General features: G+C 33.6%; 3 protein-coding genes and 1 non-coding gene across 7 annotated transcripts; 1 reads left to right on the top strand and 3 right to left on the bottom strand.

Annotated features, from left to right (window-relative positions):
• Window positions 1-1647: 1647 nt before the first annotated feature.
• LOC118034955 (toll/interleukin-1 receptor-like protein) lies at window positions 1648-6532 on the bottom strand. Of its 2 annotated transcripts, none has more exons than XM_035040414.2 (2): window positions 5801-6532; window positions 1648-2184 (listed from the first exon to the last, which is right to left on the bottom strand). In XM_035040414.2, the coding sequence occupies exons 1-2, from the start codon at window positions 6292-6294 to the stop codon at window positions 1956-1958; spliced, it is 723 nt and encodes a 240-aa protein (XP_034896305.1). In that variant the 5' UTR covers window positions 6295-6532; the 3' UTR covers window positions 1648-1955. The 2 variants fall into 2 exon arrangements, with proteins under 2 accessions (XP_034896305.1, XP_034896306.1); XM_035040415.2 differs by lacking the exon at window positions 5801-6532 and adding an exon at window positions 4584-5352 and having other exon boundaries at window positions 1672-2184.
• A 978-nt stretch (window positions 6533-7510) lies between these two features.
• Window positions 7511-7583, top strand: TRNAF-GAA (transfer RNA phenylalanine (anticodon GAA)). Its single transcript has one exon. It is a non-coding gene; the product is annotated as a tRNA-Phe (tRNA).
• A 6158-nt stretch (window positions 7584-13741) lies between these two features.
• Window positions 13742-21601, bottom strand: LOC118035010 (toll/interleukin-1 receptor-like protein). Of its 3 annotated transcripts, none has more exons than XM_035040493.2 (2): window positions 20756-21601; window positions 13742-14202 (listed from the first exon to the last, which is right to left on the bottom strand). In XM_035040493.2, exons 1-2 carry the CDS (start codon window positions 21307-21309, stop codon window positions 13980-13982), a joined length of 777 nt encoding a protein of 258 aa, XP_034896384.1. In that variant the 5' UTR covers window positions 21310-21601; the 3' UTR covers window positions 13742-13979. The 3 variants fall into 3 exon arrangements, with proteins under 3 accessions (XP_034896384.1, XP_073265668.1, XP_034896300.1); XM_073409567.1 differs by lacking the exon at window positions 20756-21601 and adding an exon at window positions 16540-17309; XM_035040409.2 differs by lacking the exons at window positions 13742-14202; window positions 20756-21601 and adding exons at window positions 14209-16070; window positions 16540-17339.
• A 1560-nt stretch (window positions 21602-23161) lies between these two features.
• Window positions 23162-26892, bottom strand: LOC118034951 (uncharacterized). Its single transcript, XM_035040408.2, has 3 exons — window positions 26458-26892; window positions 24584-26024; window positions 23162-24488 (listed from the first exon to the last, which is right to left on the bottom strand). Exons 1-3 carry the CDS (start codon window positions 26723-26725, stop codon window positions 24302-24304), a joined length of 1896 nt encoding a protein of 631 aa, XP_034896299.1. The 5' UTR covers window positions 26726-26892; the 3' UTR covers window positions 23162-24301.
• Window positions 26893-27279: the final 387 nt, after the last annotated feature.

The raw sequence follows: 27279 nt of genomic DNA, 5'->3' as shown, positions 1-27279 counted from the left end.
TCTGTACCATGTTATGTTTAGCACAAATCAATGTGCAGAGATGATGAGAAATCATAAAGCAACATTTTATCATACTTTTTTTGTCTTTCCTCTTCTTTTTTTTTTTATCATACTTGTTCAAAAGGATAGAAGGGATAGAATTCATAATTTCTAACAGGAAAAGTGCATTAATGGCATTTTACTGTTGTGTTTATATACAGCGAAACCCCATTTTGTTTTAGCATATGAACAGTGAAACCCATTTTGTTTCTTGCATTTTCTTCATTGAATTTCTTAATCTCAATTTCACCCTCTTAAATTATATTAGCATGGTTTTGTATGTTAATATTTCTTTAAATTTGTATTTTTTTTTACACATTAAAAAGTGTCGAGAGGTATTTTGAGGATGTTCTGGTTATGAATTAAATACCAATCTTGCAAAATAAATCTTTATTTATGGTTAAATATAGAAATTAAAAAAAGAAGGATAAAATTTCACAAAAACAAATCCCATTTAGATATTGGCATAGAAAAGTTATATTTGCTCTATAGTTTTTAATTAACCTATTGCTTTATCCCTATTATTTTTGCATTTCAAATTTTGATCTCAAACTTAATTTGTTTTCTGTTTTAGTTATTGAATGTTGAAAGAAGATAGACAAAATCACTAAAAGATATTAAACATGGACATTCCTGTCACCAAAAAAGGTTATCATGGTGTCCATCTATTTTTTTTTTTTTTTAGAAAAATTCCATGAAAGTGGTGCTTTCCTCTAATCATGCTAGAAAAAGTAGATTGAGATAGTTGATGTTTTTTTTATTTGTTTAATTTTTTATTTTTTTTAGAGAGATTAAAAGTTGTTTTGAGATTAAAAGTTGGTTTTCAATGGTTTTTAGAATGTTTTTCAAGTGAAAAGGGGTTGAGAAATAAATTTTAGGATCCCAGTCCAAACTTTAATTTTTCAACAACTAGAAATGAGTAGAGGCTGGTATAAAAGATGAAATGTCATCTATCTTAATAAACAAATTATCATCTGTTTACAAGAAAATAATTGGCATAGATGATATCGTCTAAAACTAAAAAAAAAAAAAGGTTCGTGAACCTAGGCTATAAGGTCCTAGCAAAGCATGCGGCTTGATCTTTGTTTTTAATTTTAATTAATGTTTTTTATTTAAATTTTAATAACTATCTTATTTTTTATTTTTTAAAATTTTTGGTTAACCTTTTTTAATATTTTTTTAATTTTATAATGCTTCAAAGAGATTATTGTAATTTTTATTGTAATTTTTTTCATTTTTCATTTTATATTTTAATATATTTATAAATATTGACACCTTTTCTTACACCAAAATGTAACTTAGACTCCTTCTAAGACTAATTATATTAGCTTAATTTTAGAAACTTGTGTGATGACTTTTCCATTCATTAATTAATCTTTGATTGCACATCTTAGGTTATGAATTTTTTTTATATTGTCGTTTGCGCGTATTTATAAAATCAATGGTAAGTTTGTTGATTAAAAAAGTTTGTTTTTTCAGTTTTAAGATTCATAGCTTAGAAAAATTTTATTCTTTCGTATTGTTATTCTCAAGTGTTAAAAAATAATTTAAAAATTTACACAGAATATAGTTGAGAAGAACCCTAAGCATGCACTTGTAGCAGTCATATGTCAAAAGATCATTTAGACTTGATTATGCATCATCTCATTTTGAGCTGAAAATTCTTCAATAAGTTAACAGTCATAAGGATCAAAGATACAAAGTTATTCATTGAAGCATTCATTGAAGTACATTCCTTTAAATTAATTCATCCATCCATGCTTTGATAAAGTTGGTGGGCTGTGGGACCATTCTTTTCAGCCTTTTGTTCTCATCAGCCGACACATATCCACGTGCTTAGTTCCTATTGATTCACACTTCTGCTTTACCCCCACCGCCCCCCCCCCCTATCTTTTTTTTTATTTTTTTTGTCTTCGTCAGTTGAGAGCAGGTAGCCTGCTCTCAACTGACGAAGACAAAAAAAATAAAAAGAGAGAGGGGGTCTGAAAGAAAGACCTCCTCCACTCTCGTAAAAGACCAAAAAAATATGAAGGTGGGCGGAGGGCTGACGACAGTGGTACCGAGGACGGAGGGACGTGAGGCCGTGAGAGGTTTAGTTTATCTGCGATCTCTTTAACAATCGACTCTATGAACTTTGACTCATACCTGCAAAACACACATTCATACAAATTAAATCACGGATTAATTTGCTAATTCCTCATCAGATCAACATAGAACAAGAAGAAGAAGAAGAGACATATACAGCAAAAAAAATCAGCTTGGAATACATCGATGCAGATGGGTGGATGCTGAATTGACAAATTAAGAAACACGACCACACTTGTACAATATCCTCTGCAGATCTAGAATTGTTAAGGTTGAACTTCTTAAACTGCAAAGATTCGGGTCTCCTTCCCAGACTTGCTTGACCTTGCTAGATCGGTCAGCCTCAAGCTCAGAAAGGGTTCCGATCAAAATTTAATTACAAGGCAAACATCTCAGAGACATCCATCCCTATGTAAATATCTCATCTACTCAGAAAAGGGACTTAGTTCTTGAGGGAGGTCCATGTTTGCAAAGACTATTATAGATCTTAATATTATTTTTCTACTATTTTTTCAAAAGTCCATGAATTATTTTTCAATGAACATGGAACAAAAAGGCTCCATTGCATGTGTCATTTCATTTGTCAACATGCATGAATCCTAGGAAGTTATCCTTGACAATCAAAAAACACAACAACGTACTGCTGCATAACCTTTTAACATGATGATTAAGGCAGCTCGAACCAAGAACAAATCAAATTGTGAACAAATTAAGTTCCTCAGCTAACTAAATGAATAAGCTCATTTTTTTACTACAAGCACAGATAAGCTGATGTATTATCATTCATGGATGCTGTCGTGGGGGATTTAAAGGTGCTCTGTAGCTTGATAGTCATTTTTTAGCTGTTATTTCAGTTTGTTCTAGTTTTTATGGCTGTCTTTATGCAACTTAACTAGACTATATATGATGAATATTAAATGTCCAGCATGAGGTGATACCATGATTTCTAGTGCTGGTGTTTGTGTGGATATACCATCAGAAATTTCCAATGCAATCCTAAGAGTAGGATTGAAATCTGCTTGGTCGGTCTTTTTTTAAAGAACATGAAAAACAAAAATAATTACATTTGAATTGAGGCTAATTAACGAACCAGCCCTTGTTTATCATCCTCAGATCCCGTTACTGTTTAAATAACTTGTAAGTTGAATGGCCATGATAGTTAAGTTTGGGTAAACATGTCATACACTTATCACTAATTTAGAGATGCTGAAGCAAGCAAGAAGAATTCCATGCATGTGTTTCGAAGATGCCTAATGAATCGAGAGACAATACTGCAGTAGCAATTGATTCACAGGCTCATCGCTACTTCAATTGGTTTAGGAGAGAGAGTTCTACATCGACCAGTGCACTTATGCAGAACACCTTTGTTTTTTCTTTCTTTGAAAAAGACACAGAAACGTTTGTGATTATAGCTTCAGTAATGAAATCAAGGCAGAGTTAGGTTTCTTTCGTTTATTTTTTGGCATTTCTAGAATGGCTTCAATGTTTTTGCTTCACGAAATGAAAAGGGTTATCAAAACATCCTTTCCCTATACGTCATATCAAACACAGCCACAGGTTCTGGACATAAAACAGACAGATAACTGAGATTACTAGCAGTCTAGCACTATGACAATTGAAGTTCAAGGAATCGTTTTCAATGTGTTGGTACCAACTGCATGCTTTTTATTAACATTTGAACAGTTAGAGAGATTAAGAGATAGGAAATCTTTAACGAAATCTACTCGGAAGACAGATAAGGCATGTGCAGTTTCTTGGATCCAAATCAATGAGCTTGTCTCGATATTGAATCGGTGAAGTAACCTTGACCATATTAAACTTGCACAACAAAATTGAAGCTTCAATCTCTCAAGGTTAATTTATAGCCTTTGTAAAAATCTGGCATAGATAGGTGCTCACAATTGCTAAGGCTTGCATATTTTAAATCGATAAGATTCTTGTTTCCTCTCTAAATGATAGCGTCTTGTAGTTATCATAAAGAACCAAAAACAATTATTCATCCCAATGCAGTATCTCATCTCCTATGAAAGGAACTTGACGCCAGCCATGAGGAAGGATCACTTTTCAGTTATTTTTAACACCAGAATTATAAATCCTGAGCAATCTAAGTTTGGATTTCCTTGCAAAGATTCTGGAATTTAATTTACTTTCAAAAATAATTTTTGAAATGTCCATCAACATCCCTTCAATGTCATCGTTTATCTAGTAAGTTGCAAGATTTCTTTCATTCTCGTCAAACTCTTTTCCCCTAGGATAGTTGGCAATCACGGTTCCAGGTAATTGAATGTCTTCTCACATGTTAACTAGCAAGAAAAAACAACCCCCTAGCTATGTGGCTCAACCGTGATGTTCGAGTATGGAATGATCAAGGTCAAATCAAGTATTCCTAAATGCTTTAGCTGATTCAAAAATATAAGCTATCGGTGCAGTAAATTTCGAAGAAAACAAGAAGTTAGTACCCGTCTTCTAAGACCATTCCTTCCATGTATACAACTTCTTTAAGAGCCTTCCTCCACCCCTCCACCCGGTCCTTGAAATGTATCTCATGCTTAGCAAACTCTTCACCATATCTCCCTGTTTGGGCCCCCACCTCAGATGGATCAACGTCGTAGAAAACTGGAAACACTATGTGCCCAACAGTTCTTCTACGTTCCATGATCATCTCTAGCTCGTCAAGACACCATCTCGAAGAAGCGTACTCTTTAGAAAACACAATAATGGATAGTTTTGTTTCGTTAATTGCTTTCTTGATTTCTAACTCAATGTTCTCTCCTCTCCGTACTCCATCGTCGTCTCTGAAAGTGGGAATCCCTTCTCTAGATAACGCTTTGTACAGGTGGTCGGTGAAGTTCCTGCGGGTGTCTTTGCCTCGGAAACTCAAGAACACATCGTAAGTACTAGGCATCAACGAGAGAAGAAACAAGAATTGGATCACTGGGTTGAAAGCCATCGGTTTGACGAAGAGAAATATGTCGAAAGAAACAAAGATTTTTGTGTTGGAAGAGATGCAGATCTCACTTGATTTTTTTATTGGAAGAAAGAAGAAAGGCCAAAGGTTGGGTTTTTGTTTTTTTAATTTAGGAAGTTTCTTCGTTCATGTGCTCGGATATGTTTGGCTGTAAAAATATTTATGTTTTTTATTTTATAATTTGTTTTTTTTATGTATGCTTTCGTGTATGCACTATGAAAAATATTGCTTTTTTAATGTATGTATGTATGTATGTATATGTATGTATATGTATGTATGGATGTATGGATGTATTACTTTTTCATTGCATTACATATTTCTATTACGAAATACCATTATTTATAAGGTTGAATTAAAAACAATCAAAGAAAAAGGATTAGATTGACATACAAAATAATTAAAAAAGTTGCTTTTTTTGGTAGCGTTCATGGGGAGCTTTTTCTACATTGTGGTCCCTATTATTCATTTATATGTATGATCAGTCCTAGGGATTACTCCTTGACAATCAATAAACACAGCAAGAAAGTGCTGCGCAACCTTTGGAACCAAGAACAAATCAAATCTGGTATTGAAAGGCTAAGGCTGACCCATTTTAAACCGATAAGATTCGTGTTTCCTTTCTAGATGATAGCTAGGTTAGATTATCCAGAAAAAAAATGGAAGGCAAAGATCTGAAAAGGTAAAACAATTATTCAATTACTTGTATACCTGTCTTGCTGCAGCACCATTCCTGCCAGGTCTGCGGCTTCTTTAAGAGAGGCCCTCCAACTTTGCACTCTAGCCATTTCCTTATGGAAGCTTTTTTCGTGTTTAGCAAATGCTTCTTCAAACAACCCTTTCTGTTCACTGACCTCCGACGGATCAACGTTGTAAAAAACGGGAAGCACAAGGAGCCCATTTTTATCCCTGGCATCCATGATGTGCACAAGCTGGTCCAGGCACTTTGTTGAAGAAGCATAGTCTTTAGAGAACACAACAACCGATATCATGGATTCCTGTATCGCTTTCTTGATATCAGACTTTTGTCCTGCGTAGATTCCACCATCATCTCTAAGAGTGCGAATCCCAGCAGAAATGAGTTCGTTGTAGAGATGATCGCCAAAATTCTTGCCAATGTCGTGGTGGCTAAAACTCAAGAAAACATCGTTATCCTTTCTGGAGAGGAGAAGCATCAACAGATTGATAAGTGAGAACAAACCCATTGGACTGGTTGGTGAATAAAAAATGCCGAAACTAAACTGTAGTATGAGAAAGATGGAAGTTTCCGATGGGAATGGGTGAAACGGCAACGACGGGAGGATTTTCAGGGCACCCGGAAGGGAAGAAAGAAAACAACTGTTCAGGTTCCCAAATTTGACCCGTTTGGTTCCCTAATAATGACCAGCCATCAATATTGACCAAAGTGCTTCTTCTTTTTTTATGTGTCTCCTTTTTTAATTTTGATGAGCGCTAATTCTGTACATCTGAACGTGCTTTGTTTTATTTTAAAAAAGAATCATTCTTCAATGGTTTTGTTTGTTTTTTTGAATTCCATTCTCTAATTAGGAATTAATTTTGTAATTTAATTTAATTTTTATAAAGTTATTTCTAATCATGGATTTTCTAGAGTTTTAAGTGATTAAATGGTGTTTTTGTTTGAGAATAGATTTTATGAGGTTTTATGATTATTTTTTTAAGTTTTGCAGGTGAAAATGAAAATTGAGTTTTAAAATCCCATTGGAGTGGTTGGTGAGTAAGAAATGCCGAAACTAGAAGGATGGAATTTCCCGATGCTAACAGGGAGACACGGAAACGATGCGAAGACTTTTCAGGTTATGATCCGCCAACTGCTGGTAACTAAAAGTGGAAGAAAGAGAGCGAGGCGAGGTCTTGAACCCTATTGCGAGAGGGATGCCTCGTGGCCCAGATTTGATATGTTTGGTCCATTTATGTCGGTCCAATTAATATTGATTTAGACTTGGGTTTCTTTTCAAGAAACAGGGCCTGATAGTCCATCAAGCGAAAAATCAAAACCTAGATCAACAGTCACTTTTTATATTCATTGTCACTTTAGGTTTCAACGGTGATTAAAAAAAAACAAATTTGGTTATTGAATTTATTTATTTTTGGTACAGTTAAACCTCTCTATTTTTTTTCAGCATCAAATAACATCCAATTGCATATTCTATGGATGTGTAAAGCTTCATTACAGGCATCCTAATTTCTTAAACATGAAATATATAACCTAATTTCCACAATAATAAGCAAAGTTGAGATTTCAACTTACCAGAAAATTCAATCTAATGTGAAATTCTTTCCCACTAACAACCACAAAAGCACGGAAAGCAGAAACGATGCACAGATGTCCTCGCAAAATGCATGTGTTATAGAATAAGTTTATTGTTTCATATTTCTTAGCAGATAAGAAGCAGCAAACAGGCGGGGATAGCTCAGTTGGGAGAGCGTCAGACTGAAGATCTGAAGGTCGCGTGTTCGATCCACGCTCACCGCATTTCTCTCTTTTTTGATTTAAAGTCCATTTGCGGCAGCGTGCATGCTTTTTCATTGTGAAAGTTTTCTGGTGTTTATAAACACAGCATCTCTCAACTGTGAATCAGGTCTTTTCCAGTATAAAAAATTAATTTTTGTTTTTAATTTTAATTATATTTTATTTACAAAAGCTAGTGTTTAACATTATTTAATGACATTATATAAATTAAAAAAAAATCACTTCATAATATAACATTTATTTCATTTCATGATATAATAATAATAATTAAATCTTTAATATTTAAATTAAAAAACCATCTCCACTTTTCACGCCAGTTTCAGTTCGCGAATCTCTCTTCTGTTTGTCTCCTAAACCCGAGCAGTTAGCTTCAACTTCAAGTGTGTGAGGCAGCAAAAGGTATAAGAACTAAGCAAGAGAAAAACGACTGCAAAAATGGAAGGGAAAGTCTCAGGAAGTTTCCTTTTCTTTTTTATAGTCGATATTCTGTCAGATGCTTTTTCTATTTTATTTTCCACGGTTGGGCGGTGCCTAGCTGCATTCTATTTTTGACTCTGGAGGGTTAGCTTCAACAGTGTGAACCATCAAAAGGTGGTAGAACCAAGCAAGAGCAAAAAGAGCGCTGCAAAATGGAAGGGAAAGTCTTGGGCTGAACGTCTCAGGAAGTTTCCTTCTTTCTTTCTTTTTTGTTAAGGTATATTGTATTATATAATTTTTTTTATTTTTAATATCAATATATTAAAAAAATATTAATTTAATATATTTTTAAAACATAATCAAACATAATTACAAATATAGAAATAAAAATTAATATACTCTTATTTGATAAAAAAAAAAAAAACAAAAATTAAATGATCGAGAAAGTATAATTATGAATGCGATTAAACTTGTTTAAAATCATTTTCGCAAAATCATCTTAAAAATAAAAAATATAGTTGCATATTAAATATCAAATACCACTTTTGTTTGCCTGGTCAGTGGGCCAAGCTTGGTTGTATGTGATCTGCACATGGTTGCGGTAACTTGGGCTGGTTTGGGCTCTCTATGTGGCCTCGCTTGGTTTTATTGCTCAAAATCCAGGCCGAAATCCATTGTATTTCAAGTTAAATAAAGTTCAGGTTGAGCCCTTTAACGAATGATATAGATTTCCTCAAGCAATTATATATTTTATGCTTTTAAAATATTTAAATAAAATAGGTACTTCCAGTTATTAGTAGTTCTTTCCGTTCACATAAAAAAAAAATTATAATACCGTGCCATTTGGTTACTGTCAGAGACATTAAAGAAAGAGATGGTCATGAATATGTTTCGTTAAAAGAATATAGAAAGAAACGTGATAATAAATATATTATGAAATAATTTAAAATTATTTTTTTTCTATTTTTAAAATAAAAGATATATGAAGATATGTTTTTAAATATAATATTTTTATTTTTTATCTTTAAAATACCATTGTAAAAAACTTTTTAATTCCAACTGAAATATATAATAATAAAAAATAATTATTATCATAATTTTAAAATTTGACATAATGGTTCAACCAAGTCATGGATCAAAAAGGTTAACTTGGGATAATCCTAATTTTTTAAAACAAACGATCAAAACGATATTATTTTGTTCAAAAAAAAGTGAAGAGTTTTTTACTTGGGTTTATCTCAAGTCATAGATCAACTTGGGTTTAGGTTTTGACCAGATCAAGTCGGGTCAATTATTTTTTTATTTTTTTTTAAACTCATACTGGTTTAAGCTTCGGGTCAACCGAGTCCCAGTTTGACACATTGAGCCGATTTGAGTTTTTATAATTAAAGTTATCATACTATTATTAATTTTAATTTTCAATATAAACTATAATACTATCTAATTATCTTTTTAAAATATGTAATTTGACAATAATACATATTAAAAATAAAATAGACTTTTTACATTTTATTATATCTTATCTACGATCAACAAAACAAGATATAAAAACAGTCTTATACAATACTATCAAAGATAATTTTATATGTCTCTTGTTCTTTTGTCTTGTCTCCTCTATTATTATTATCTCTTTCTTTTCTGTTCCGGGATAATAATCAAACACTATTCTAGTGCCTTCTACATCTTAGTAGTAGTGTTGTCAATTCTTCCAACAAAATTTTTAATATTAATTTTCTATATATTATAAATAATCTAAGTCTAACTTAACTTCTCCATATCTAAATTAAATTGTAGTAGTGTTTGATTACTGTTTTTGAAATAAAAGAGATGGAGATAATGAAAAAGATATATTTTTATATATTTATTGTTTTGAAAGTAAATATATAAATTCATATCAAAATTGTCTTAAAAGTAGATTTATTTGTATTTTTATTCATGTCTCTTCAATTAAATATATTTTTTATTTTTATTATTAAACACTAAATAAATAAAAACATATCCTCGATCCTATACATTTTAGATCCATTTTATTTTTAAAGACCTCACTAATGCAATATTTTTTGGAACGTACAAGATAAATATAGAAGCCATGATAAAATTGGTCATCGGATAATAATTCCTTGGTCAACTTGGAATTATAGTTCATTAAAAAAAATATAATTTGGAAAATATAATTTATGTAGAAGAAAGCATTTATTTCACCTCATGGAAATATTATCAAAAAATGCCACTCACAAATCACAAACTCTCACAAACACCATATGTTGCATCCGTATATCATTATATAGCTCTAGCATACTTCGAAGTAAAAATATATTGTAACTCATAGCTCTAAGTCTGTTCGAGTTAGTCACTTAGATCTATTTAAGGTCTATTCTGATATGTACCTCATAAATTTAGTGGTTAAAAACACTAACAATAAGGAGAGAACCTGTTGTAATGTACTAGGTACATGCTTCTTGTAATTTGCAGGTAAGTTTTTCCTTAATGTACAGAGGCTCATTAATTGCCAGCTTGATCTTATATTGGCAATGGCAGTCTCATGGTTGGATTTTGATGTCCTTTTTAAGTGATTTTATTTTGCAAGAAGGAAATACAGTTTCTGATTCAAGAGCTCGGCAGTTTCTGATTCAAGAGCTCGGCAGGAAATACAGTTTCTGAAATAAAGTTAGGATTCTATTTATGGATTTATGCATATAGCCCATTAAAAATGGGTTAATGGCATGTTTTGCCTCAGTATTCTTTTTTGTCCTTGCACCAGATTTTATTTTATTTTGAAGGTTTGGTATGCCTTTTCCTTGCAGTATACGAATACATGTGGAGTTTTAAATGATAGTTAAAAGCAGGAAGACATGACAACAACTGCCATGTTACCTTGTAAGAAGAGAATACGTATGTCACACTACAAAAGGATGAACTGCAGATAAAAACAAATTTCATAGTGGAATAAGATGAAAAAAGTTGGGTTAATCCATAGCAAAAAAAAGAGAGCAATAGGAGTAGAGGAAGCACCTTATAAACATAATGAAAAGCTATAAAACCTCCAAAAATTTCAAGGACTTGATAGAATAACTTGGATCCATTCAAGTCACGAATATCTAAAAAAGCAATCCCCACAAGCACTTTTTAACAATGAAGAAAATATTAGTAAAATGAAATCATTTTTTCAGAAGTTTCTACACTCTAAATCATTAACTTTCCAGGTTTCACTTCTTTTCCTCACACACAAATCATATTTCTTGTAGTGAGAATTTGGATTTTTTTTATCAGATTTCTTGCATTTCTCGTTTTTAAGAAAAATGTTTCTATAGGCTGGGTTTCATAACAGGTGGTTGGTATCTCTGTATCTTTCCAAGATGCGAATACTGTTTATAGCTTCATTGATGACTTATCCATGCACAATGAAAGATTTTTTGTGAATGGATTTTTTATCTGTGTACACAAGCTTCTTGTAGTGTTTTTAATCTCTTGCAGCAAAACCTGTTGAAACTTGAAGAATGTTATTTGTTTCTCATATCATTGTAAGGGGGATTTGCTGCAATTGTTCTCTATGGAACTTCATTGATTGATAACCTAACATTATGCTTTTTTCATATTTTTGATAATAAGCATTCATGGAAAAGATCCTTATAGTATTTATTAGTTGAAATGTTTTTCTTTTGTGTAAATTTCTTGTTTCAAAGATGCATTTCTTAGCTCTCATTTTGTTGATAATAAGCCAATTGTTCCCAAGATTAGTCATGTCATTGAAGTTGCAGGGATCACAAATGCTGTGAGCAAGTGGTTTCCAGTGTGGAGATTTTATATGCAATCTCTTAATATTGATAATTGTTCTTCTCTCACTCTATACCATGTTATGTTTAGCACAAACCAATATGCAGAGATGGTGAGAAACCATGAAGCAACATTTTATCATACTTGAAGGGACAACGTTCATAATTTCTAACTGGAAAAGTGTATCAATGCTTGAAGTTGAATTGGACATGATGATAATAGAAATTATTGCTGCATATGCTAAAACAAAATGGGATTTCACTATTCAGTTCATATACAGTGAAACCCCATTTTGTTTTAGCATATGAACAGTGTGAAACCCATTTTGTTTCTTGCATTCTCGTCATTGAAATTTTTTAATCCCAATTTCACCCTCTCAAATTATATTAGCATGGCTTTGTATGTTGATATTTCTTTCAATTTGTATTTTTTTTTTTACACATACATAGTGTTTGGGGGTATTTCGAGGATGTTCTAGTTATGAATTAAATATCAATCTTGCAAAATAAATCTTTATATATAGTTAAATATAGAAATTAAAAGAAGAAGGATAAAAATTAATAAAAACAAATCCCATTTAGATATTGGCATGAAAAACTTATATTTGCTCTCTATAGTTTTTAATTAATTTATTGTTTGATCCATGTTAATTTAGCATTTTAAATTTTGGTCTCAAACTTAATTTGTTTTTCATTTTAGTTTTTTTGAATGTCGAGAGATAATAGACAAAATTACTAAAAAATATTAAAGGGAGAAATAATAATCAGATGTGGACATTCCAATCATCAAAAAAGATTATCATGGTGTCAATTTGATTTTTTTTTTTTAGAGAAGTTCAATAAAAATGGTATTGCTCTCTAACCATGCTAGAAAAAATAGATTGGAATTGCTGATATTTTTTTATTTTTTTTTTAATTTTAAAGAGATTAAAGGTTGTGCTGAGATTAAAAGTTGGTTTTAAAATGTTTTTTGATGAAAAATAAATAAATAAATTTTTAGGATCCCACAACTCAAAGTTTAATTTTTCAATCACCAGAGTTAACTAAAAACTGGTGTAAAGGATGAAATATCATGTCCTAGTGGACAACCTATCACCTCTTTACAAGAAAATAATTGGAGCAAATGACACCATCTAAAACCAAAAAAAAAAAAAAGATGCATGGACCTAGGCTATAAGGTCCTAGCTATATACCTGAACTCATTTTTTAAATTTTAATTAATGTTTATGTGATGTATTTTTTTTTTTTAAATTATCCTTAACTGCTAGAATCAACTTTTAATATATAATAAATAAAAATATATAAAATACAAAGGACAATGGGGTTAAATATTTACATTTGTATTTAATTTTTACTCTACTAGAATTATTAGCTTTTCACTTTAATATTTAATTAGCGTTAATAATTATTTTTTATTTGTAGGTTCATATATTTTTTAATTTGTTTTATTAAACACAAACAATATATTTTCATTTCCATGTTAGAAAATCACGATACCCGAAAATATATTTATAATATTGACACCTTTTGTTACATCAAAATTTAACTTAGACTAGGATATATATACATCTCCTTCTAAGATTAATTATGTTAGCTTAATTTTAGAAACAAGCGTTATGACTTTTAAATTAATTAATCTTTGATTGCACATCTTATGTTATGAAATTTTTTCTATTGTGGTTTGCGTGGTATTTATAAAAATCAATGGTAAGTTTGTTGATTAAAAAAGGTTGTTTTTCATTGATATACTTTTTTTCAGTTTTAAGATTCATATCTTAGAAAAAATTTATTCTTTCGTATTGTTATTCTCAAGTGTTAAAAAATAATTTAAAAATTTACACAGAATATAGTTGAGAAGAACCCTAAGCATGCACTTGTAGCAGTTATATGTCAAAAGATCAGTTAGACTTGATTATGCATCATCTCATTTTGAGCCGAAAATTCTTCAATAAGTTAACAGTCATGAGGATCGATCCAAAGATAAAAATTGTATAAAAAGAGAGAAGCATTCATTGAAGTACATTCCTTTAAATTAATTCATCAATCCATGCTTTGACAAAGTTGGTGGGCTGTGGGACCATTCTTTTCAGCCTTTTGTTCTCATCAGCCGACACATATCCACGTGCTTAGTTCCTATTGATTCACACTTCTGCTTTACCCCTACATCCGCCCTCTCTCTTTTTATTTTTTTTGACTCTTCTAAGTTCTTCTAACTGCCCTCTACAGAAGAACTTAGAAGAGTCAAAAAAAATAAAAAGAGAGAGGGGGTCCGAAAGAAAGACCTCCTCCACTCTCGTAAAAGACCAAAAAAATATGAAAGTGGGCGGAGGGCTGACGACAGTGGTACCGAGGACGGAGGGACGTGAGGCCGTGAGAGGTTGAGTTTATCTGCGATCTCTTTAACAATCGACTCTATGAACTTTGACTCATACCTGCAAAACACACATTCATACAAATTAAATCACGGATTAATTTGGTAATTCCTCATCAGATCAACATACAAGAAGAAGAAGAGACATATACAGCAACAAAAATCAGCTTGGAATACATCGATGCAAATGGATGGATGCTGAATTGACAAATTAAGAAGCACGACCACACTTGTACAATATCCACGTCTCAAGGTTTCTTCTATCCTCTGCAGGTCTAGAATTGCTAAGGTTGAACTTTTTAAACTGCCAAGATTCTGGTCTCCTTCCCAGCCTTGCTTGACCTTGCTATATGATAGCTCAAGTTCAGGCTCAAAAACGGTCCCGATCAAAATTTAATTACAAGGCAAACATCTCAGAGACATCCATCCCTATGTATAATGATGAATATTAAATGTCCAGCATGAGGTGATACCATGATTTCGGGTACTGGTGTTTGTGTGGATATACCATCAGAAATTCTCAATTCACAACCCTAAGAGTAGGATTGAAATGTGCATGGTCGGTCTTTTTTAAAAGAACATGAAAAACAAAAATTATTACATTTGAATTGAGGCTAATTAACGAACCAGCCCTTGTTTATCATCCACAGATCCTGTTACTGTTTAAATAACTTGCAAGTTGAATGGCCATGAAAGTATGGATGAACATGTCATACAATTATCAATAATTTTGAGATGCTGAAGCAAGCAAGAAGAATTCCATGCATGTGTTTCGAAGATGCCTAATGAATCGAGAGACAATACTACAGTAGCAATTGATTCACATGCATGTGTTTCGAAGATGCCTAATGAATCGAGAGACAATACTACAGTAGCAATTGATTCACATGCATGTGTTTCGAAGATGCCTAATGAATCGAGAGACAATACTACAGTAGCAATTGATTCACAGGCTCATCGCTACTTCAATTGGCTTATGAGAGAGAGTTCTACATCGACCAGTGCACTTATGCAGAACACCTTTGTTTTTTCTTTCTTTGAAGAAGATACAGAAACGTTAGTGATTATAGCTTCAGTAATGAAATCAAGGCAGAGTAAGGTTTCTTTCGTTTATTTTTTGGCATTTCTAGAATGGCTTCAATGTTTTTGCTTCACGAAATGAAAAGGTTTATCAAAGCATCCTTTCTCTATACGTCATATCAAACACAGCCACAGGTTCTGGACATAAAACACACAGATAACTGAGATTACTAGCAGTCTAGCACCATGGCAATTGAAGTTAAGGCATCGTTTTCAATATGTTGGTACCAACTGCATGCTGTTCATTGACATTTCAACAACTAGAGAGGTTAAGAGATGGGAAATCTTTAACAAAATCTACTCGGAAGAGAGATAAGGCATGTGCAGTTTCTTGGATCCAAATCAATAAGCTTGTCCCGATATTGAATCAGTGAAGTAACCGTCACCATATTAAACATGTACAACAAAATTGAAGATTCAATCTCTCAAGGTTAATTTCTAGCGTTTGAGAAAATCTGGCATGGAAAGGGTCTCACAATTGCTAAGGCTGGCATATTTTAAATCGATAAGATTCTTGTTTTGTTTCTAGATAATAGCTAGTTTAAATTTCTCCAGACAAAAACTGGAATGCAAAGATCTCAGGTCAAAACAATTATTCATCCCAACGCAGATATCTCATCTCCTAAGAAAGGAACTTGACGCCAGCCATGTGGAAGGTGCACTTTACACTTATTTTTAACTCCAGAGTTATAAATCCTAAGCAATCTAAGTTTGGATTTCCTTGCAAAGACTCTGGAATTTAATTTACTTTCAAAACTAATTTTTGAAATGTCCAAGAGCATCCCTTCAATGTCTTCATTTCTCTGGTAAATTGCAAGATTTCTTTCATTCTCGTCAAACTCTTTTCCCCTGGGATAGTTGGCTGCATTAGTCTCGTGCAATCACGGTTCCAGGTAATTGAATGTCTTCTCACATGTTAACTAGCACGAAAAAACAACCCCCTAGCTATGTGGCTCAACAGTGATTTTCAAGTATGGAATGATCAAGGTCAAATTAAGTATTCCTAAATGCTTAGCTGATTCAAAAATATAAGCTATCGATGTAATAATTTTTTAAGGAAAAAAGAGGAAGTTAAAGTCTTTAAGAAATTGGAATGTGAAATTCAATTACTCTAATTTAATTTTTCTACGTTTAACCTTTACCATTCATGTATGTATAAAAACCTTCAGTTTTTTAATTTGTTCCCTACAAATGGAATTCTTCCTGTTCGAATTAGTGATGTTAATTGTTCTTTTAAAAAAGAAAAAAAGCTCTCTAAGCCTGTATTCTCTGGACTTTGATGAACAGATAACAGCTTGGAAAGGAATTAGTTATATACCTGTCTTGTTTCCGCTCCTTTCCTTTCAGGTCTGCAGCTTCTTTAAGAGCCGCCCTCCAACTATCTACTCTAGCCATTTCCTTATGGAAGCTTTTTTCGTGTTTAGCAAATGCTTCTTCAAACAACCCTTTCTGTTCCCAGACCTCCGACGGATCAAGGTTGTAAAAAAGAGGAAGCACAAGGAGCCCAGTTGTTCTCCTGGCATCCATTATGAGCACAAGCTGGTCCAGGCACTTTGTTGAAGAAGCATAGTCTTTAGAGAACACAACAACCGAAATCCTGGATTCCTGTATCGCTCTCTTGATATCAGACTTTTGTCCAGTGTAAATTCCACCATCATCTCTAAAAGTGCGAATCCCAGCATAATTGAGGTCTTTGTAGAGATGATCGGCAAAATTCTTGCCAATTTCTTGGTGGTTAAAACTCAAGAAAACATCATTAGCCTTTCCAGAAAGGAAAAGCATCAAGAGATTGATAACTGAGAACAAACCCATTGGACTGGTTGGTGAATTCATGATGCCGAAACTAGAAGGATGGAAGTTTCCGATGGGAATGGAGTGAAACGGCAACGTTGGGAGGATTTTCAGGGTGTGATCCGTCGGACTGCTGGTAACTGGAAGTGGAAGAACGAGAAAGGGGAAAGGGTTTTTTTCGAACAGTCTAGAATTGCTAAGGTGTCAAATTAGTGCACACATGGCCAAGATTTGATAAGTTTGGTCCAATTAATATTGATCTACACTTGGGTTTCTTTTGAAGAAACAGGGCCTGATAGTCCATCAAGCGGAAAAGCACAACCTAGATCAACAGTCACTTTTTTCACTTATTTTAATTAACTAGTCTCTTTAAATTTCAAAAATACAATTTTAGTTTAAAACTTCAATCTCCTCCATTTCTTCAGTTATTTTTTGGTGGAGGAGAGAATGACTCGCAAGATTCCGACATAGAGCGAGAAAGTTATCAATGGTGATGATTTCAATTACTAAAATAATTGATTTTTATGTCAAATAGTTCCATATAATAACAGAAGTTCAGATTGAGAGGTTTTTTTTTTACCTTCAAAGTATCAAAAAACTATCTGAGCTCAGAAATAATTTTTTGTGGAGAAGAGGGGCTTGCAAGATTCCGATGCAGAGTGAGAAAGTTGTCGATGGTGATGATTTATGCTACTAAAATAATTGATTTTTGTATCAAAAGGTTCGAGGAGTTTAGATTGAGTGTTTTTTTTTTTTTTTTACCTTGAAAGCACATAAAAAATATTTGAGCTCAAAAATATATATTTTTATTTCAAGCTGATTTTGGGTTTTAGAGCAACTTTTAGTGTTTTTTTGAGACCATTAATTAGTTTAACAGGGTTTCCAAAAGGTTCCTAAAGTGTTACATAGATGTTTTGTGTTTAAAATATGATAAAAATGGGTTTCGAGATCAAACAAATAGAAACACTATTTTTTTACCGTAGCACAGTGGTCAGAATCTGAGTTTCAAACAAAGCATCTTTTAAAAAAAAAAAAAAAAAAGGTCAAATGACATGTCACCTACCCTATTAATTTAAAAATAAATAAATTAAAGGCCAGTGCTCGTGCGCCCGACCTTGCAAGCCCGCACGTGGGCCCTTTCTTGATGTGTCAAATGCATGGCTTAGCTTCCCAAGCCCAGCTTCATTTTTTTATTTTTTTTAATTAATACTTTTTTAATTGTTTTTTAAATATTTTTTAAATTTATTTTGGATTTAAATTTGATATCAAAAAAGAAAATAAGAAAAAAATATCAACCTTGGTAAACTTTTCAAATACATGACCCGAGTTATCTGATCAAAAAACACTATATAAGAAAGAATTATGAAGCTCAATCCTTGTAAATGAAACATTAAATGATGAAATTAAAAAAAAATACACATATTTTTTTAAAAAAATAGCAATTAAAAAAATAAGAGTTAAGATAAAAATTAAAAAATAAATTAAAAGGCAACAACAATTTATCCATTTGAAAGTTAAATCGGAAAAAATAAAAATATTAACAGAAAAAATTTAAAAAAAATAAAGATTAATAAAAAAAACCCACAATAGAAGGCCCAACTACTAATTTGAGCTCATAAAACCATTTTGCACTTTTAAAATTAAATTGTTTTTCCCGGCCAGAATCTTTTTTTACCCGTTTGAGGCCGGTAATTTTTATTTTGACACTATAGAAGGCCCAACTACTAATTTCTCCTTGACATACCGGCAAAACAAAAGGAAAAGAGAAGCTATGCCTGGGAATTACCAATACCAAAGCCTGTACGGCCTATGATCCGTCCTGAGATGGGACAGGTTAATTTACGATATCAATTTAATTTTTTAAAATTAAAACATTTTTTTGAAGAAAAAAAATTAAACTGAGTTTAAACGAGTCAACCACTCCAACCTCGGGTAGATCTCGTGGATACTTGTCAAATACAAGCATCAGATTGCTCCTGTCGTTTGGTGTTGGGTTTTTGGTCTCAAGCTTTCTTTATTTCAATTTTTTTCTAGGCTGATTGTGTTCATCCTTTGGTGCTAACCTGTAGGGAGCTTTTGACCATATGATTAGATTGTCTAATTCAGAATGCATAAGAACTAGGATTGCTCCTGAAAATAAATTGTTCTGTCCTTGCCTGCTTAAAAGTTTATTACCTAAAAAGAACGTCTTGCTTAACTTGTGTTGCCTAGGTACTACTAGAATCAGGAGGAAACATCTCACACAAATAATTACATTTGACTTGAGGCTAATCTAACAAACCAGCCCTTGTTTATCGTCCTCAGTTCCAGTTTCTGTTTAAATAACTTTTAAGTTAGATGGTGGTGTTATTAAGTTATGGATAAACATGTCACACAATTATCAATAATTTAGAGAAAATGAAGCAAGCAAGAAGAATTCTATGGATGTGTTTGGAAGATGCCTAATGAATGGAGACACAATACTACAATAGTAATTGATACAGTCGCTCATCCCTACTTCAATTGGATTAGGAAAGAGTTCTACAATGACGAGTGCACTTATGCAGACCACTTTATCTTTTTTTTGAAAGAGACACAACGCTGTTTGTGATTATAGTTTCAGTAGTGAAATCAAGGCAGAGTTAGGTTTTAGTAATGAGATTACTAGCAGTCTCGCACCATGACTATTGAAGTTAAGGCCTGTAAGCAAATCGGAAAGAAAACAAAATTGCAGTTTCCTAAAAATTTCTATCAAATATCATAAAGTGGGAGAGTTAAGTGGAGATGGGATGGATGTTCCCCCATTTCCACTATAAAATAGAGGTTGCGTGAGAGCCAAAAGAAAGCAGTAAAATGTAGCAGCTTGCAGTAGCAAGCTCAGAGGGATAAGAGAAATGTAAGGCAATTACAAAGAGAGGGAGTTGAGTGACGTGTTCCCCCTCCTTCATTGTTGGAGATTGTAGTTTTCTCTTTATATAATGAAATTCGCTGCTCCATGGACATAGGCAAATTGCCAAGCCACGCTAAATTGTTTTGTGTGTTTGGGCATCAAACACCGACCTAACATTTTCAATAGCTTGATTATATATTGGCCCCAACTGCATGCTTTCTTATTGATATTTTAACAACTAGAAAGGTTAAGAGATAAGAAATCTTGAACAACTTCCACTCGGAAGAGAGATAAGAAACTTGTACAAAATTGGAAATTCAATCTCTCAAGGTTTCTATCCTTTGAAAAATCTGGTATTTGAAAGGTGCTCACAGTTGCTAAGGTTTACATATTTCACACACTTTACAGTGATTTTTAACTCCAGAATAATAAATTTTGAGCGATCTAAGTTTGCACTTCCTTACAAAGACTCCAGAGCTTAAATTAATCTCAAAACTTATTTTTGAAGTGTCCAAGAATATCCCTTCAATGTCTTCTTTTCTCTAGTAAAATGCAAGATTTCTTTCATTCTGGTCGAACTCTTTTCCCTAGGATAGTTGGCTGTGTTTGTCTCGTGAAGCCATGGTTCCAAGTAATTGAATGTCTTTTCACATGTTGATTAGCAAGAAAAAATAACACCCTAGCTATGTGGCTCAACATGCGTCATATTTCAATGATGTTAAGCATTCTCCTAGAGCCTAAAATTGAAAATCTTAGCCATGTTTGAGTATCGAACGATCGAGGTCAAATTACGCGTTCCTAAATGCTCAGCTGATTCAAAAATATAAGCTATCAATGAAACAAATTTCGAAGAAATTAAAAAAGAAGTTAGTACCTGTCTTCCAGAACCATCCTTTCCATGTTTGCAGCTTCCTTAAGAGCCGTTCTCCATCCCTCCACCCTCTCCATCTGATACTTGAAGCGTACTTCAAGTTTAGCAAACTCTTCACCAAATTGCCCTGTTTGGTTCCCCACCTCAGATGGATCGACATCGTAGAAAACTGGGAACACTAAGTGCCCAACAGTTCTTCTACGTTCCATGATCATCGAGAGTTCATCAAGACACCATCTTGAAGAAGAGTAGTTTTTAGAAAACACAATAATATATGATTTTGATTCTTGAATTGCTTTCTGGATTTCTAACTCAATGTTCTCTCCTATCCGGATCTCGTCGTCGTCTCTGAAAGTGGGAATCCCTGCTCTAGTTAAAGCTTTGTAGAGGTGGTCGGTGAAATGTTTGCGTGTATCTCCACCTCTAAAACTCAAGAAGACATCGTAAGTAGTTTGCCATGGTCCTCTGAACGGGGGGTCACACGTCCGGGGTGTCAAAGTAGCCCCAGGAATTAATGAGAGAAAAAACAAGATTAGGGTCACTGGGTTGAAAGCCATGGGTTTGATGAAGAGAGGCAAAGATTTTTGAGTTGGATGGATGAAGATCTATCTTGATTCTTTGGGGGAAGATAGAATCGAAGCGGCAACGTTTCGGAGGGTTTTCCGGCGTAAGGAGGAAGAAATTCAAAAGGTTCTCTTTAGAAATTAGAACTGTTTTCTGCCTGCGGTTCCGTCTCTACGTGCAGAGTGAATTAACTGTTCACTTTTGAACATTACAGAGTGAACTATACCGTGCAAAATGAGTTTTTAGTTCACTTCGCAGTGTTCACTAACAGTGGAAAGTGATTTGCACAGTTCTGTTTATCCATCTTAATGGTCGGACCGGGTTCAACATGAATTTAAATATATTGGACCAGTCCGACTCAATAAAAAAAATTATTTTTTTAATTTTTAATTGTATTTTATTTAAAAAAAACTAGTATTTAACATTATTCAATGATACCACATCAATTAAAAAGAGATCGCATGATGGTGTAACATTTATAGAATTTGATCATAATTACAATTTTATTCCTGATGATATTTTATTTAATTTTATTACACGCTCAAAAAACCATGAAAACTGTAATCCTTGTCGGATGAATTTATATGAAGTATTATTTATTTCATGATATAATAGCAGTAATTAAATCTATAATATTTAAATTAAAAATCATCAATATTAATATATATCTTTTCTAGTTATTTTATAACCTAAAATTGAAAATCATTTTTAATCAAACACATTAAAATATTTTTTGTTTAACCTTAATTTCAACCACAATTTTAATTAAAATATATATAAATATCAAAGCAACCTTAACTAAAAATATTTTTATAAAATAATTTTTTTTAAAATTATAATTATAAAAATTACCACCGCTACCAAAAACTCGTTAACATCAAATTACTAAAGTACATGAGGCAAAAGTTTTATGAAGAATTACTTTTCAATCCTCATACTTTCCTTCTTATTTCTTTACTGTCACTGTAGGTTTTGTCATTTCTATTTTAGTCTAAGGATTTATTTTCTTGATATTTCAGTTCTCAAGAGAAGAGTTTTTGGATTTTAATAAAGAAAATAGAAAATTATTGGTTGATATTAATTTTATTCATGAAAAAATATTAATTTTAATATCAATGAAATTCATTAAATAAAAAAAATTTAACTATGATTGTTTCATTTTTGTTTTGATTTTGCATTTTTGAACAGTTTTGGATGGCTTTTAGGTTGATAAATGGGTTTTTTTTTAGGTTTTAAAAGGTGTGTATTAAATGTTTCTAGATGAAAATAAGTTTTTATGAATTATGTTCTTTTCTAAAAAATTGTATGGATCATATTTTTAAGGTATATACCCTGATATTTAAACCCTCTGCCTAGGGTAAGTCCTTTCAAAGCATATATACCCTTTTAAAACATCAAGTCCACATGGTTTTGATAGAAAAAAATAATTATAGACGTGTTAAACCGAGAATTGCTACCCCTATTACATCCTGATATCTATTCTTATTGATGATGAATCAAATATAATGAACGCCAATCATCAAGGAGTGAGCAACCAGTCAGCACCCCACTTGCCGCCTTCTCCAAAAGGATTGCATACACAAATCTTCCAGTTCTTGCAATGTTTGATTCACAGATAACAAGCATCTGATTCAAACTGATCAAAAGCTAAAACATGCGTTTGAAATTCAAAGACAACCAAAGCATTGAATAAGTTGCAGCACATCATCGCTGTTTAAGAAGATGAAAGTTTGCATAATAGTATTATTATTCAGTTCCAAGAACTGCAGCTGTGGCAATGACATATATCCACAAGAGTAGAGGGCGGCTAAAAAGATAAACTAATTCTTTCAAAGAGAAGGATAATGAAGAAAGGCTGAAAAAATATCATTTCATTTAAATGCAAACACATCCATCAAAGCCATACAAGCCAGAGAGAACTACAAGGTACACACAAAATGCTAAGCAAGCAGCTCCTCACGCATCTCATATACTCAAACTTCTATATTGGAGGTTTACACATACTTTACCATCCATGACAGCAACAAGCAGAAGAAGGAAAAAGAAAGGGCTTAGCATCCGATGACCAGAGAAGTTGCATGAACATTACCTTTTTAATGACCCAAGTTAGAATACCCCCTAAGGTAGATGATTTCAGCATCCAATCCCTGCAGCATACACCCATCATTTGTTGTTGTGTTGTGTTCTCCTGTCTTGACTTCTTCAAGACTAAATCACAGTCAAATGTGATAGGTCAATTTGTTGTAAAAATCTTCCAAATTTGCATAAATTACATATTGCTTTGCTCAGTTGGTGCTTTCACCGCTTAACTTCCATCTTCTGTTTCCATCCAGTAGTCAAGCTTAGAAGAAGCAATAGCAGATTCTGGTTTTCCATCATTGGTGTACACCTTAAATAAACTGACTTCTGAGAACCAATGCAACTCCCCAAAATATTTCAGGTGACAAGGAACAAAATCCATCTCAGGTGCAATACATTATGAGGCTATTAGGTGGTTATATAAACTTGTTGAAAGGCATATATGCTAGAAGATAAGATCTTCTTCATCCATAAAATTTCTGTAGATGGCTTGAATTGACAGCTCAGGTTTCCTACTAAAAAAAGTAAAATCATGGTTAAATCGTGGTGGTGTGCTAGAAGCTCAAGAGTGAAACGAAGGCCACCACCCCATTGCACCACTGAACAATAAAAGGAAGACCTAACTGCATTAAGTAGATAGATTTGCAGCTAGAAAATATGCTCCCCGGAGAATTGTCTCCTTGACTTGAGGTTGTCCAAGAACTTCTTTTAACTAAACCTCATGATAAACTTAAGAGCTTCTCAGAAAACAAAAGGTTGATATAAGATGGCCATCCTTATGCACTAAAGACGCCAGCATAAATAAACTTTAACTTTTACTACCTATTTTCCAATTCCAAGGATTTGGAACCTTCTTTTTTACTACCCTTAGCTGACTGCAGGCTCCTTCCCTTACCACAGTTAATATTATGTGCCCTCTGCAGACCATAAATCGCTCTCGATCTCTGATAGTGTAATGCTAATTGGTTGCCATCCTGATGGATGATGTATGATCCATTTTTTATAGCCAATTACCATGTTCAAGATCTGAAGGATATCACCCAGAGCATGTCCTTTCAAGCACTTTCTCTTTAAAATAGTACCTGCTTCATACCTGTACATCCCATGGGAGAATACACGACAGCATTTTCAAAGTTAGAATTGAAACTCAGAAAATCAAATTGAGTTGAAGAAACTGGTGAGCTTTACCTGCACTGAGAAGCCAAGATTGCAGATCGCCCGGCAGAGGATATCAGAAAAAGTTGAATTTCATCCCATGTTGCTTTTGGGATTTGTTTCGGGCTGCCACCAATAGGGTTGACACATTTCCACAGTTTCTCGTTTTTACCAACAAACAACTGCATCGCACCTAAACTCTGTGCCACTACCATCTGATGCTCAATGGCACACTCAAGGGCCTTCTTAATGTCAGTGTTACGGTGCTTCTGATCTCCATATCTGATGCAGTCAGCTATATTTGTTTCGGTTGGCATTATCTTTTCACTTTTAAGGGTGTTCAAGGCAAGCAAGACCACACCTATAAGGCCTTGAACGTATTCAGAAGGTTTTGGGCATCCTGGACTCCCCCATATAACACTTCCTGGAGCAACACTAGCCCCCATTGCTGATGAAGATGATGACAGATATTCTGGATGACTGGAGTATCTATGGTTGGGCATCTCATCCTGGTAAATTGATGGTGAGATATGTGCCATATTTCCATTTTGCGAGTTACTTGAGCTTACAGATCGGGGAAGTTTCTTCTTGGAATCATGTTTTACCTCTGGATTTCGTCGTTGAGGGTTAAAGTTGATGGAGTATCCAGAAATGTTCAAATTACCAATATCAGGCGCACTCGTATGTGGTGCAGGCATAGAACTTGTTCCGTTGGGCCTGGCAGGCATTGGAGGAGGACCACGGGGGTGAAGATTAGGAGGAGGATAAAAACCACCTGCTGCAAAGTCAGGTTGCATCACTGAATTGTTTGGCCTTAATTGCTGTGTATAATGATTTTGGTGGTTGCCATTAACATAGGGGACATCACACCAAGTAAAATTAGTATTTCCATGAACAAAATCCGGGGCAGGTCCGCTAAGGGGAACTCTAGGGAAATAAGTACCCGGTTGGTGAGAGTTTGTATTATGTTGATCTTCTTGGGTCCAAAGAGGCACACTTGTTGTCATTGATCCATTTGTCTGGCTTGGGCTTCTTCGGATGTTTTTCCCTTTCTGTTTATTGTCATAACCCCTTGCTGTGTAAGGAGACTTCTGGTTTGCCAGATACGGATTATCAGAATATGAATCCACTGGTTGTTTTAATTGAGCGGCATCAGACAATGGAATCTGTGAAGTGTCTGAAGTGGACATATAGCTATTACTATCAAGTTGCAGTGATTCGCCTTCACCGAGAGGCGGTCCTCCTGCCAAAAGACTTGTCCAGAGCCATACACTCTTTGCAGCCGCAAGAAGGGGTGCGGATGCTTTCTGGGGCTGTGCCAGAAGAATATTGTATCTCCTCATTCGCAACTGATGAAGAGCATTAGAGAAGTCTCGATCACCAGAAATTAACAAATAATTAGCAGGCGCGGCATTGTCCACAGCCCAAAACAGCATATCAACAAGAATCTTCTTATCACTTGCATCTTTAACACCTGTTCATTCACATATAACATTACAAACTACAGTGAAAACCATATCCAAACATCAAATCTTCTAAAACATAACAAATAAACAGCAAAAAAGACTCAATGTTCAAAAACCAAAACATCCAACTGTTGTAATAACATATTCACATATAGTCAGCCTGCAATTTCCTATTTCAATAACAAAACTTGAGATATAATAAAAGAAATCACCAAAAATCAGTCAGCTATGCAAATCTTAACAAACCCTTTCTGTTCAGTCAACTCAGTCTTTTAACAAATAATATAATCAACCCCTGACCAAAATCAATCGCACCGACACCAAGAAAGCCAAGATATCGAACAAGATCCGATCTTTCTTGACTAATCAATAAGAACAGCACCAGCAATCAAACACTCCATGAAGCAAAATCATCAAAAAGTAGAAGTTAAATCAAGATACCTGCAGGGACATGATTGAGAGCAATCCCAGTACTAGAGAGCGCCTGCTGAACAGCAGAATTTATACGATGCGTGTCACCATAAGCAGAAATAGAAACAGGACCACAATAATTCATCTTGACAAGTGCTGAGCTTATGTTTTGTGCTATGGCATGAGGGTCACAGTCTCTAGGTACATGACAGTTCTCTATGTCCCACCAAACTGAAATCTTGGCGGTCACATACTGTGCCTCTGCTCTTCCTCCTCCGCCTCCTCTTTCTCCTCCCATTTCTGACAGAGATCCCCGGCAAAAAAGGTGGTTTTGGAAGCGGAGATTTAGAGGGTGGTGATGATGAAGATGTGGTTTTGGTATCTATGCTGTGCTAACCTATGCTTCGCTTTGTTAGAGATAGAGAGAGAGGGGTGGTAAAAGACGACGTCTTTATGTATTGGATTCTTGTGTTTTGTGGTTTGGTGGCTTTAAGCTAGGTAGTGGGTTCGTGTAGGATAGCTTAGATTACGGTTATGCCCTCCATAAGTACTTGTTAATTATTTAGTCTATCCAAGATTGTTAATAAATAATTATTCATTATACTCGAAATTATAATTATTTTGGAGAAATTATTCGGTCGGAAATTATACTTGTCTTTCATGTTAAGATTCGTAAATATTTTTTCATTAATGTGCTAAATAAATATTTTATTAATAATTATAAATATTAATAAAATGTGTGATTATAGATAACCAATTAAAATGTATATATGAAAATATAATCAAGTAATTATGGAAATGAGTTATAATATATAATTATTTAAAATTCTTGATTTCATCCGGTACTTGATT

Source organism: Populus alba, chromosome 5 (assembly GCF_005239225.2).
Source record: "Populus alba chromosome 5, ASM523922v2, whole genome shotgun sequence".
In the NCBI taxonomy this organism is placed as follows: Eukaryota; Viridiplantae; Streptophyta; class Magnoliopsida; order Malpighiales; family Salicaceae; genus Populus; species Populus alba.
The sequence above is the reverse complement of the archived record's forward strand: the minus strand, read 5'-3'. Positions and strand labels throughout refer to the sequence as shown.